The 14950-nt window shown below is 33.7% G+C and overlaps 1 protein-coding gene across 4 annotated transcripts in view; it reads left to right on the top strand.

Annotated features, from left to right (window-relative positions):
* LOC132708277 (protein madd-4) overlaps positions 1-14950 on the top strand; it is a 535295-nt gene that overhangs the window by 493598 nt on the left and 26747 nt on the right. For all 4 annotated transcript variants that reach the window (XM_060680501.1, XM_060680499.1, XM_060680500.1 and 1 more), the window contains exons 11-12: positions 13721-13816; positions 13872-14137. In XM_060680501.1, the coding sequence (XP_060536484.1) occupies positions 13721-13816; positions 13872-14137 (362 nt within the window). The remainder of the gene's footprint in view (positions 1-13720; positions 13817-13871; positions 14138-14950) is intronic.

Genomic DNA, 14950 nt, shown 5'->3' with positions numbered 1-14950 from the left:
TTTTATTAAAATACTTAAACTTAAATAAATAAAATAAATTTAATTAAGAATCTTTTATTATTATCTTGATGTTAGGATGTTATGTTATTTCATTAAAACTGTAAAAGTGAAAAGAGCAGTCTTCTATTTCTTTTTAATTACACTAGTTGATATCTAACACTGATTTTCTTAAAAGAAATAATAACATTTCCATTCAATTATGAGCAGATTTGATCCTTTAATTTTTTTTAGTCCGTCACACTTAAAAATACATCGGATTTAAAAAATCAAGATGTTACATTTTTAGAAATCATTGGAGATTGTAGGAATAATTCTTAATTTAATAATTTTAATTAAATTATAATGTCACCCAAAAACAGACAGGTGAAATTCCGTACGCCCACCACTGGTGTATTTTTAAAAATTTGCGATACACTAAATAATGCCTCTTGATGCATAGTACATGTATGTCATTTCATTAAAATATCTCAAATGGTATTACAGATATTAAAAAAAATCGTTTTATTTTTGAAAATTATGCCACTCTGTATCTCCAAAGTTAAGACGTTTAAGACATATGTTCATATGAAGTTTCCTTTTTAAAATGAACCCAAAAATCGCTCAAACTCGCATATATAGAAATGTAATATTTAAAAAGCAAAAGTGAATCCACACAAATTTTGTGTTTAAGCTTTTTTGATATTTTTTCCAGATTTTGATATAAGGTATCATCCCATAACAAATAAGCCACCCTATACCTACCGCTGCGGAAAAGTTAAAGTTGCGCGTTATATGAAATTATTTTTGGTAAAAAACAAGCTGTCTTCTATTCGTCCTCTTAATGATTTTAATCATTCTCTCATTCTCCTATGCTAGACCAAACAGTCTCATGATGTGTGATGTGGTTATCGAAATCTAAAGACTACAAGCCCTATACTTTTTCAGATATTTTTTTTCACAAAAATGAAATAATAAAAAAGACGCTAATTTATTATTAGATTATTAATTTTTACAATTGCAAAAGCTTCGCAGGTATAAACTTAACTATTTAAATATGGTTCCATGCTCTGTATTGATGGAAATGGGGCGCAAAAATGGGATAATAAATATGCCAATATTTTCACATAACACGAGATATACAGCCCTGTGTATGCCAATAACTTATGAAGCAACTATGAAAAAAATATGCCTAGATCTCCTTGAATGTGTTGAAAAAACGAGTTAAGTGTGTGGAAATCGTTGTTTAGAAAGAAAATGGCAACAAATGCAGTTTGGTGCGGCGCATCAATTTTTACCGTAGCAGGGCCACTATATTATCTGATAGCTATAGTTCACTCTGTATGATGTAAAAACCTGCAAGCATCCAGACCCATCTTGTGTCATAGTTTTCACATTAATTTTTCACATGCTTATATGTTCAAATTTACTAAATTAAAAAAAAAACATAAAAATTGACGATAATTCCAGCTTGACGACGCAAATTTTCGTAAAACGTGCAAAAATAAGGAAAGGAGGAAAAATTGGGACGCGACCCGGCCGTAATGACCTGAGCGTTGGACAAGTCTACAGAGCGATTTTGTATTGTAACGGTTAAATCAAATATCAATTATTTTCCGTCGAACGGGCGGTCGAATAAAGTTCACTCGAATCGTTGCCAAATAAAGTAGAAACTTTTCAATTAACGGTGTCCATAAGGGAACGGGCCGTGATTTAAGGGCTCCGGCCATCGAAAATAAATTAAATTCTTGTTGCCAAGTTTTATTGAAAAATTAAACGGATAACTACTGAGGACGAAAGGTGAAAATTGAAAGAAAAACACGAACAGTTGAGAGAATGAAAATTTTAATATTAATATCAAAATAATAATAATAATAATACATTTATTGTTATAACCATCAAAGTTCCATATAAATAATTACATAACGAAATTTAAATAAGTGAAATAATGGTCAACAATAGGCCTTGTTAGGGCAGCCATCTAGAAGTTCTAGATACTGATCAGGCCTCAATTTAACAGCGAAAATATAATAATAAAAAATTTCATAGAATTTATTTGAAAGCGCCAAGCGTAGATACACATAATTTTAAAGAAAAGCAAAGAGAAGAAATGGAGGGGGAAGGAAAGGAAAGGGGCACATGTTTTGTAGAAGAGCTTAATATTAGTGCGTACGTAACAACTGCTTTTTGAAATTATTCCTAAACGTTGAATTGGACTGATTAATATTAAAATTAGTAATAGAGTTAATGCAAATGGCTATATTTTAGGAATATGATCTTTTAAATAATTCTTTGCGGTGACGGGGTATAACTAGTCGGTGTCTTCCACGCAGATTCAAATTGTGTATTGATATGTTAAGAGTAATTTTTCTGTAAAGATAAAAAAGTAATTTTGTTTTAAGAATGTTGAAATAAGGAGAACTCATTCGTAATTTGCATCGAAGGTGCATATTAAGTCAACCCGACGCAGCAAAATAATAATAATAATTCAAGAAAATGAAAAATCACAACAGAACAGTGTTGTTCAATTTCTTCTCCACAAAAACTTCTTATAGGGACTCTTATTGCTATCTTATTTTACTTCTTGGGCTCAACGCAAGTTCAGTGTGTTCAGATGGTGCCTACTACGTCATAATCCGACACACGATAATAATGCTATAGTCAGAATGGTTTGAATCACTATCATCAAACGATATAATTGATAGTTGTCCCAAGCTTTTCTTTAATTATTTTTTTCTTCGAGTATATGACTTTGGGTCAAACATAATCACATTAAGTCACAGTCACATATGCGTCCATAGTGCAGCGTTTTTCTCAGCGTCAAACGACGAGACTTGCTGTGCGTCAAGCGCCGCAAAATAGCAAAAGCCCAGCAAAAGTGTGTCATTAACTGCTAGTCGAAATGTTGCTTTAAAATGATGTATTCAGAACAAATCATATTGTCGGTTTTTAACAGCCGTGCTCTATGGAATGCACGCCATCCCAACCGGAGAAATCATTATGCCATTGATAAATTGAGTTCAGGAGTGGCGGAAGAATGCAATATGTCAGGTAATTATAAACATTTTATTAGTCAGGCACAAACCAAAAAAAAAAGTCAAACAATACGCATCCTGACCTTCTGACCTAAGGAAAACCATCAAATTGAACTGAAAATGCGTTGAAATAATCTTTGAAAACATAGCGAATAAAATTTGGTTGGTTAGGAGTCCCCACCTCTTATATTCCATCTAGATTTGTCGGCATAATTATGTTTAGCATATTGTGTAACTGTTATGAGTGCCTTTCGACGCATTCGATAATGATATGCAAAACAGATATTAGATGGGTGATCATATCTTAGGTTGAAGTTGATCCAGTTTTGCCTTAAATGGAGCTCCAAACCATTTGAAATATATTCAAATTTATTAGTAGTCATCTTCAGGTATTCAAAAATCGTTGAAGGTCGACTTTTAGGCTGGCGAAATTTATTGACCGGATGCAGGGAATAGTTTCGTAGGCCCTTGACCACCAAATGTACTGGTCAATAGTTTCGAACTTCCATTGTCATTCCATTCCACAAAGCATGCCTGCTAAAAACCGACAATATGATTTGTTCTGAATATATCATTTCAAAGCAGCAATTCGACTCGCAGTTAATTACGCACTTTTGCTGAGATTTTGATTTTTTGCGCGTGTGACCGCTCAGCGCCACAAGCGCCAAGAATTCAGCTTTTTCGCGGCGCTTGACGCTGAGACAAGCGCTGCACTATGTGTGGATGTGTTTGCAACTGTGACTTAATTTCAGTCGCGTCGCTCGTCGCGGTACTACGTGTGTAATCTAGCACATCCTCTCCAACTGCTCTCTGGTATTCATTCACACTGAGTATTCATTATATCAATTACATGGGTGAACATTTTTGGGTTTATATTATTGCGTCTAACTTTGTTTTTTTTTTAAGGTTTGCTTGAAGGTGGTAGACACTGATTCAGTAGAAATACTAAAACGATTTCGAACTTTTAGACGTTTCTAAACGTCCTAGTAAGTAGAAATAATGGTTCTATTAACACGTCTTTATATAGGAAACCTACCCACACAGGACAGTATCTAAATTGTGAGTCTAACCATTCAGAAGCAACCAAACTAGGGATAATTAAAACACAGTGCAAAAGAGCAATCACAATATGTAGCGACCAAGCATCTCTCGATGCCGAATTGAATAGTATTAAAAAGGATTTGCTTCAGAACGGTTACTCCGAAAAATCTATAAACAAAATAATAACAAACTGTAAACGGGAAACAACACCAGAACCATGTGAGGTAGATACTGTTTCTCTCTTGATGATCCCATACGTGAAAGGAATATTAGAAAAGATTAGGCGAATTGAATATGGATCAACATTAAGAAGTATACTCACAAAAACAAAGCCTGAAACGTCGACTCAAGAGAAATAGTGTATCTACCAGATACCATGTGAATGCGGAGAGTCATATATTGGCGAAACTAAACTACGTCTAAAAATAAAAGTTGAAGAACATAAGAAACATAAGAAACATACCCACACAGGCCAGTATCTAAATTGTGAGTCAAATCATTCAGAAGCAACCAAACTAGAGATAATTAAAACACAGTGCAAAAGAGCAATCACAATATGTAGCGACCAAGCATCTCTCGATGCCGAATTGAATAATATTTAAAAGGGTTTGCTTCAGAACGGTTACTCCGAAAAATCTATAAACAAAATAATAACAAACTGTAAGCGGGAAACAACACCAGAACCATGTGAGGTAGATACTGTTTCTCTCTTGATGATCCCATACGTGAAAAGAATATCAGAAAAGATTAGGCGAATTAAATATGGATCAACATTAAGAAGTATACTCACAAAAACAAAGCCTGAAACGTCGACTCAAGAGAAATAGTGTATCTACCAGATACCATGTGAATGCGGAGAGTCATATATTGGCGAAACTAAACGACGTCTAAAAATAAGAGTTGAAGAACATAAGAAACATACAATGGAGGGTGAAACGCAAAAATCAGGTATCGCAGAACATGTGTGGACCAAACAACACAACATCCAATGGTCCAGAGCGCGGGTTGTTCACAGCGAGCAGCATTGGAGAAAGCGCAAATTTAAAGAAGCAGTTTTCATTAGAGACAATGAAAACATCTTCCGCAATCCAGGCGTAGATATACCAACAATTTGGCAACCTCTAATAAGGTGTTCTAGTTGAACAACTTCACGCTTGACTACACCCGACTTCGTCATGGATGAGCGCCGTCGCCTAGTATATAAACGGTGTAGCCTTAGAATTAAGTTTAATTTACACTTGATAACGGTTAGCGAGACAACTGTCCGAAACGTTGTGTAAGTTAAAAATAAAGACAATGGAATTTCGATATCCTTTTAGTATTTCTTGTTTTTTTTTTAATTCGTCCCATATTATTTCTGTAGGAATCAAATCGCAATGATAAGATGTTAATCTAAGGGGTGATTTTTTGATGACCTCATTTACGAAATCATGCGATTTGGTTCGTCAAACTTTAACTGGTTGTTTTTTATCTAAATATCTCCAAAATAAAGGTCGTGCTGACTAAAGAACTATTACTATACTTCTTTTTTGCTGCTGGTCGTTGGTACTTTTTTAGCTAAAATACTGTGATAACTAGCATTAGAACAAATTATTGCGCTGCCTGATGGGATATTTAAAAGAAGAATTTTTTTACCCAATTTTTCAAAAGTTCATTTGTCATTACCAGTTTTTAACGTTTTTTGCATAAAGTAGTAAAGCGTTCGACACTACCTTCTAACCAATCTTCCGTCGAGCCAGAGTATAAAATCGATATTTTTCTTTTTATAGTAGATGTTGACTGATGCCTTTTCAAGCAGTATTTTAAAATTTTATTACTTAGAAACAGTATGTGTATTTGTCGGATAATCAAGATAAAAATATCAATATTATATAAATGTCTTCGTAAAGCGATTTCCTTACAGCATATTTTCAAATGACAGTATTTTTTTTGTTCGTTGCTGTCCTCCGTTTCGCCCTGCAGTGCCGTGCGGATCCTGTGGTGGAGCATTGCACTTGTTGCATTGTTGCTAAAAAAGCAAAATGAAGGGTTAGTAGCTACATTTTTTTCCAAGTTACGTATAAAACAAAACCTTATCAATTTTCTGTGATATTATGTTTTACAGTTATATTATATTATATTTTATTTATATTTATATTTTGGTCTACTCCTTTTTGACTAATTGGCAAATATGGGGAACTCACAATTATTGTCCAAGTCATTATTGTTAAAATGGTTTTTCGCGAATTTCGCATCCGTTAAAGGAGTGTTATGCTTCAAGTATACCTTCTGTATAATAAAAGTGCCACCGCAGCTCTTCGACAGTATATTAGGCTTTATCCGGAGCGCCGAGCTCCATCAAAACAGACATTTCAAAGGCCGGCAAAGAAATTTGCAGAAAACGGTAACGTATTAAATGCTAAAAAGGTATGCCGGAATCATACTGTTTTAAACGAAGAAAATAAGGCAAACATATTAGGATTCTATGAAGCATTATCCACTTTCCTCTATTACTAGAATCCTCAGTTTTGAAAGAATATAAATATAATGCATTTAAATTTCGTAAAATGAAAAAACTAAGTGCACTTTCGTTTGGATATTTTAAATAGACATATTGATATATATGATACGATAATAATTTTCATTTAACATCTATGGACAAATACACAAAATAAAAACTCAGGGGTAATAATCGATTAATGTATGGTGTGGTGTCATAGGTAGGCATATTTTGGGTCCGATATTAAGAAATTAAAAGTTAACTGGAGATCATTATTTGCAACACTTAGAGCACCAAATATAATAATTTATACAAGATTTTCCCCTAAATATATCAACGCTGAATATGGCAGCAAGACGATGCCCCTCCTCACAATGTTGTGCAAAATTTTATTAAAATAGAATATCCCATGGGTTGCATAGGGAGCGGCGGAACTATGCATGGCCAGCCAACAGCACCGACTTAACTTTAAAGGATTTTCAACTAGAATGTATGAGAAATGTGTTCAGGAATATGGTGCTCACATACAGCAGTATTTAGAAGAGTTAAAGAATTTTTTACTTTAGTGTGTCTTGTCATTTTTAGTGTTTTTGTTGTACTTTAATTTAGAAATCATTATTGCCGTTGCGGTCAAACTATAAAAACTATAATAAAAATTTTTATTTTTGCCTAGTTGACTAAAATATAAGGTGTGTTACATTATTGGAATCGGAATAAGATATTCTATAATACAGATATAATAAACAGAGTGTTCCATTAAAAAAATGATATAGGCTTATATGTCAGAAAAGTAGCTTTATGGTTGGCTATGTATCTCGATATTCCGCATAGGAGACGAAGAAGGTGGTGGGTAAAAACATGGCTGGACCGCAACAGATTTGTCTCTTTTGTATGAGCTCCGTGATAATTTTCCATTGGATTTCACGAACTATGTGGAAAATGGATTAAGAATCATTTCGCATTTTGTTGGATTTGGCGTCTCCAATGATTTCTGAAACGATTACATGAATGCGAGAAAGCATGAGCACTGAAGAACTGCTAATACCTGTATTAAGATACTTAGCTACAGTTCGTGCAATTGAAGACTGGAATATCTGCGCCATATTTATGAAAAATTATCTAAAAAATTTATACACAAGGTTTCAAAACAAAAGTATTTAAAGTAATACTAAATATTGCCTTATTGAAAAATAAACTATTTTTTTTTCTGATAACAAAACTTAAACCTAAATAGCTCACTTAATAATAGTATACCAGTTTGCTGAGAGGAAATTGATGAAGTTGCACTAACCAGTGAAAAGAGTACAGGTGGTGTTGATGTTTGATGTGTTATATCTGTTATGTTGGTTAATTGGTTTAATAATCCTTGATGGACAATACGATTTAGAAACTATTTTCGACACTCTTTCATTTATAAAGTTGGTAACACTGAATCATGACCATCTCAAATGATATGTACTAAGGTTACACGTCTACTAAACTATAGCCTACTTGTATTTTTTTTTTCAAAACATATGATACAAAAAGAAAAAAATAGTTTAAAATATTCGTTTCATATTACATTTTGTCGTATTTCCCTTTTGGAAAAAGACTCGAGCAACATAATTACCTCTTGCGCATTTATATCTTAGTATATTAGATGCCAAACAATACTGAATCAGAACATAATCTTGTTTTGGAATTTTTTTTACAGGAATTTTTTTTAAAACCATATCCACAAAGAAATTATTCTTATAAAAAAACTACAGATCCTCACGTGTCAGAAATGTGGCAGGCAACGCTTTTAGTCAAATGGCGCCACGTTTTAGAATTCTTCATACTAAAATACATATGATGGATATGATAATATATGCTATGGTCTGTTCATAGATATAAGAAAGTGACTAATTGCTTTTGAATGGGATTATCCAAGGGTGGTCATTAACATACAATGCTACCAGATTATTACCTAAAGTTTCGGAATTTAAATTCAGGTAAAATTGTGGTCCGTAATAGAAAATAATTTTACACCTACCTGTGTTTAATATTCTTTGGTCTGCAAAGTTTAAGTTTATTAGTAATCATTCTTGTTTCGTGTGTAATACATCGTGTGTTGAATCGTGTGCGAATTATGCAACATATGTGCGAGTCTAGTGTATCTCAGGAGATGCTCCCGCCAAAATGTAGAAAACACTATTCCATTGAGACTAAGGAAGTAATAAACAATATTTATTTGACTCTCATTGAACGTGGTGCCAGCAAGTAAGCATCTTTAGAAGAAACGGTCACATTGACGAAAATTACAACATCGACTGTGTGGAAAATTGTGAATAATCCCATTTCAGCGAGGAAAAAAAGAAGCGATGCTGACATTTTCTCGAGTGTAGATGAAAGTGATCAAAATATAATACGGCGTAAAATTTACCAGTTATACGAGGAACAAAGCGTGCCTACATTAGATATCTTAATTAGGAGGCTTGAAAAAGATGAAACCGGTGTTAAATGTGGCAGAACTACCTTATGGAAGTACATTCAACACATGGGTTTTAGATTTAAAAAAATTGACAAAAGGCAAGTTTTAATGGAATCTTTTAGAATTCGGAAATGGCGACTGGAATATCTAGAAAAAATTAGGATGACTTGGATGAAACTTATGATACCCCGGAAAAGGGTTGGGTTGACTCAACTGATAAGAGTAAAACAAACGCGTCATCAAAAAAAGGTAAAGATGGTTGGATTCCAAATGGACTTTCTCTGTCTGCGAAAAATTTTAAAGATTCTTCTCTGGATTATCATGAAGACACCACCGCTGATTTATTTGAAAGTTGGTTTAAAAACAAACTAGTTCCAAACATTCCTCCTAATAGCGACATTGTAATGGACAATGCAAGTTATTACAGTAGACAGTTGACTAAAACCCCTTCCTCATGTGACACAAAAGCAACAATCCAAAACTACATGTATAATAACGACATTTATTTTCACGAAGATTATACCAAAAAGCAATTAATTGAGGTTCTACAAAGCTTGAACCTACAAAAGGAATACGTGTGTGATAATTATGCAAAAAATCTAGGGCATACAGTTTTAAGGCTTCCACCTTACCACTGTATTATTTAATTCCATTGAACATGTTTGGCACCAACTGAAATCTGCCATTCGTCGTAACAATGTTTTTTCCGTGTTAACTCCAATATCCTCAAACTTATAACATCCCTCCACAAAGTTGGGCAAATTCTGTTAAACATATAGAAAAAGCAGAACTAACGTATATCCATATTGCAAATAATATAAAACAAATAATAATTAGAACAGGCGATGACAGCGATAGTGATAGTGATATATTATGTGAATAATTTTAAGTAATTTAAGTACGTGATAAAAATAATTTGTAATTTTATTAATATTGTTTAGTATCTTTCCTAACAAAACCCCAAATAATTAAAATCTAAGCAAAGTACGGACCTGTTCGGCCATATTTCATTCTTCCAGCTTGCCCGGGCCTTTCCTTAATTCGTATCAGTTAGTCACTTTCTTATAGCTATGAACAGATTTTACATACTTACGAATTTGTGCTCTACACAATTTTCTTGAAAAGGTTGATACTTCATATACCAACAACATCATTCAATCAAGAAAATGTAGTAACTAAAGGAGTTCAGGATTTTGATAATTGTCCAAATTATTTCAATTCGGGTGCAAAAGTTAATTGGGAAGATGGAATGTTAGGTAAAGGAAAAGCTTAATTTTCAGTTGCTTCATCCTGACTATGAAACTGTTCTATCGTTCCTTCCGCAAAAGTATCTAGGTGATTTTCCATATTAAAAATACTTGGTGTCCCTAAGTTCTGGCAAATAGTAAATCGAAGTCGAAGTACCACAATGTTGTATAAGTATAAATTTCTCACGAGATAGAGCGTAAGCGCAAATGATTTAGAATTTTCTATGGTATCGATGCTTCTCAAAATAAAAATACATCCCTGTACTGATAAACGTTTGTAAATCGACTTTTTATTGGTTTATTGCTCGGTTTATTGAAGGTATAAGGCCTGCCGTTTATGATAGGCTAGCCTGTGTGTGCTGGACTATTCTGCATTGATGTGATAGGTCTGGTATTAGAATCTGACGGTTTAAGAGGCTCCCCCATTAGATGTTGGTTAGAGGTTGTATCTCCTCTAACATTTATTGACATTGGAATCTGCAGGTTCTTGCTATTTTCGCTTAGGGCGTTGTACGCGGACAAATAGTAGTTACGCAATATATCTTGTAAATTTCACCGAAAATTTACAAGATAGGTTAGAAATATGTAAGGAAACACAACTTCCATTTTAGCAATTTGCATTTCGCATGAATAATTCAGGCGAGGACGCCTGCCGCCGCGAGGACATGATAAAATTTGCTTAATTGTCGTAATTTTCCTCCAAAGGCGCGGCAGAAGTTCCGAACAGCATCTCGCGGATACGTACAGGCAGCTGTACAAGTTATAAGACGCTTTAAACAAGCGACGATAGCAAATCGTCATTTTCATATGGGTTTTATTAAGAGATTCGGAAAGTCCTCATTCTCGGGCGTCTTCTTCTAACCAATTGATTGGATATCAACTTTCTTTTGCTAAATCACAGAACCGATTCGTGCCAGACACGTGGTATAATATACATAAACAGAGATGTATCAAATCTGGAAGTTTTTCTTTTAACTTGAACAACGCTTCGTGCGTTTCGGTTCATAAAACTCACAGATGTAAAAGTTTCACTAATTATCTACGCTACCAAGAATCTAAAAGATATCTCTACTCAATTCTACTACAAATTCTGAGAATACAAATAAATCGATTTGCCTCAGTTGGTAGTTTGTTAGATACAAGGCGTCCACATTTTCAATTTTCTTCATTTATTAGTGGAAAAATGTAACAAAATTGTACAAGTTGGCTTAGGAGTTTGTTTTTACCTACGAGAATCTATATATTGTAAAATTGATAATGGTAATTAAACTTTCTAGAGACTTTTGACTCCGTTTTTGCCTATATATTTAAAACTCTACACATGATATTAACTTCTCCAAACATCCTATTTATAGTATTAAAAATAAATTATGAATAACAAACTCCCGTTATCCGTAATTATCAACTTTTGTTCAAGTCAGAAAATTTATGATTTAGAATTCTGTACACGGTGACGACCGAGTAAACTTCATTATCTCATTGGTTTCAAAAGTTATGCGAGAATGGTTGGGATGCACAATTTAAAATTATTTTAAAGTATACCCAAGAAAGCACGACGAAAAAAACACACATTTTTTCAAATGGAACAGCCTGTTTTTAATTTTTTTTTTAAGTCGTTTTGAAATACTTCAACTTTTTTATTTAAAAATTTTTGATCACTCATATTTGATATTAGCGTTATTCGATAATGACATAAAAGATATATGCAACGGAATTTGATTTATATGCTTCGGCGCGTTCAAAATAAACGAATATATTTGGATCATTTTAAATAAAAAATTCCAAATTTTCTTAAATGATACGCTATATATTATTATTAGTTTTTCTGGAAGATCTTACAAAAACCTACAACTTTTATTGAGAATGTCGAATACCTATTTTTAATACTATGAGATTTATTTTAACTTTTCTAATATAGACCCATCTTTCTGTCTAATACTACTGCTGTATTGATCGGTCATGACAAAACTGTTAGCCGACAGAGCTCTGTTAAGATTAAAAAATGAACAGGAGAAAGAACTTTGTTTTAGCCATAGATAAGGCAACAAATATTTATTAACAATTTTGGTAAAAATAACCACTAAATTTTAAATTCAAAGTACAGGGAGGCCTTTTTAGGAGGGGCCTATACCTTATCTCGAAACCTACGGGGGTTACAAAAAAAATTAAATACAAAAATTGTTTCTATTAAAATGACCTTAATTTTTTTCCCAATTGTCACTTTTGTATATACAGGGTGGTAAAACAAAGTAACATTATTTTAAATAGAACATCCTACATTTTATTGCATTTTTGGGTAGTCCTTTCAAAGGCAAATTCAACGATATATTCCTATAACGTACTCATGTATGGGTCTGTCAGGATTCGTTTCGAACTTATTGGCGATCATCTTCACAATTCAGGTTATGTTTAAACCATCATTGTTGGGTTGCTTATTAACTTTTTAAACCTTTTTCCATCTTTATTTTCACGAAAATAATGCTTTTTTTGCCACCCTGTACATAATAATAAATAGCAATTACTTCAAATTAACTTATCTTATTTTTATTATTGCGCAATAAATGTTCAAAAATACGCCCTTCTACTTGCATAAACATTTTTAGTACATTTCGTATATTTTCTTGGACTTTCCTTAGCATAACCGGTGCTATTCTCCTGCACGCGTCCCGAATTCTATTTTCTATATCTTCTGATATTGTATGGGATTCAGATAAACACGATCTTTAACACATCCCCACAAAAGGAAATCCAGTAGTGTTAAGTCACATCATAGAGGGAATATCCAATGTATCCACCTTTGCCAGCAATAGCAATAGTCTTAGACAGAAACAAAAGTAAATTAATGAAATTTAAGTATTAAAAATATAAAAATCTTAACAAAAATTTTTGATTTTTGTAAAATCTTTCAGAAAAAATATAATATAATACGGTGTGTCATTTAAGAAAATCGAGCTATTTCAATTTAAAATAATCCAAATATATTCGTTTATTTTGAACATCCTATGACATACAATTCAAATTCTGTTGTATATATTTTTTACGTCATCTTCAAATAACGTTAATGATAAATATGAGTAATCTACTTTTAAAAATAATGGCGCTATCGTAATTTTTTTAAAATTAAAATATTATAGAAACTATTAGGTTGTTGTTGATATGTATTATTTAAAATTAAAAAGTTGAAGAATTTTAAAAGGAATTCAAAACAAAATATTCAAATAATGTTTTATTTTATATTTTAAATGTATGTTTCATTCGCCGTTCTTTTTTGAGCCACCGTGTATGCTTTTAAATAATTTTAAATTGTGCATCCTAGCAATCTTTGCTCCTGTGGTATGTACCATTTTCTCATAACTTCTGAAACCAATGAGATAATGGACTCTAGCTATAACTGGAATGCCCGGTATAATAGGTACGTAAAAAAAGAGGCCATTGTTCGAGATTGGATTCAACTCGGCAAAGTTACCGATCGCCACCATTTGTATTTTAGGTCGACGATTCGGAATGTGCCGGTCAAAAACCGTGGCATCAGGAACCTTGCAACAACGCAGACTGCCCCACGTGGTTCACTACGAAATGGTCGGGGGTAAATTATCAAATACTGCGCAAAGCAACGAACCCTCGACGAATCTCTTTTCTAGTGTTCCGTGTCCTGCGGCGAGGGAGTTCAAGTCAGAGGCGTCGAATGTAGGGACTCCGACGATCAGCCAAGCTCTCTCTGCGACGCTCGATCCAAACCGGAGTCCACGCAAGTTTGCTCGACCGGCATGCAATGTCCTTTCCAGCTGGACACTAGCGACGAACTGATGCCCGGTTTGTACCACACCCAGCCGTTGATGCAACCCTACCCACCACCACCTGTTCCGGAACGTTTGGTGGGCGAACAGCTGGTACCATCGGAGAGCACGTAAGTTCGATGTTCGCTTGTTTACGACGCTCACTCTATTTGCACCATTCACTCATCCTTGATGTCTTCACGTTGCTTTTATTGTCGTGATTCTTCGTGTCACTGGCCCTACCTAAATACCGCGTGACCCATTCGAATCATGGTAAAATACGCATATTTGGAATTTTTGCTATACATGCCGTTAAGGGTAACTATTTAAATACAAAAAGTTAGTCTGCAAGGCCTCCGTCCGTTGATGTATAGTCGACAAACAATATGTTTTATATAATAGTTCCTGTTCATTGGCAAAATAATAATCATTATGGCTTAAAAATTGATATTTGCAATCTCAATTTTATTTTAGTTAGACCTATAGAAGGCCCACCGCTGTCACGCTTCTCTTTTGAAGTCATCACTTTTTCCACGTAACTTTCTAATGAAAAGTGAAACGACGTGTTCCTTTTTCGTCAGTGAAAGTGATTATTCCTAGAGTTGGTGTAGGTGTTTTTGTTTTTTTTTAGTCATGTTCTATTTCTTTTTCTTTCACCTTGATCAAAAAGTTACCGGAATTTAATCAGAAAATTAAAAATACAAGTTGATTCATTTTAATCTACATTGTCGCTATCAAGTAATCCCCATTGACTGCAACACACTTACGCTAGCGCTTGATCCAATACTCGAAACATTTTTTATATTGGGTTTTCGGTATGTCCATGGATGCATCCTGCGATTTTTCCATTACTTCCTCTCTATTAAAACGGGTTTCTCGTAGAAGTTTTTTGACTCGATGGAACAGAAAAAAGTCACCGAGAGCCAAATCATCTGATTTCATGT

Source organism: Cylas formicarius, unplaced genomic scaffold (genome assembly GCF_029955315.1).
Source record: "Cylas formicarius isolate icCylForm1 unplaced genomic scaffold, icCylForm1.1 PGA_scaffold_10__41_contigs__length_53128322, whole genome shotgun sequence".
In the NCBI taxonomy this organism is placed as follows: Eukaryota; Metazoa; Arthropoda; class Insecta; order Coleoptera; family Brentidae; genus Cylas; species Cylas formicarius.
This window is presented reverse-complemented; position numbering and strand designations above follow the sequence as displayed.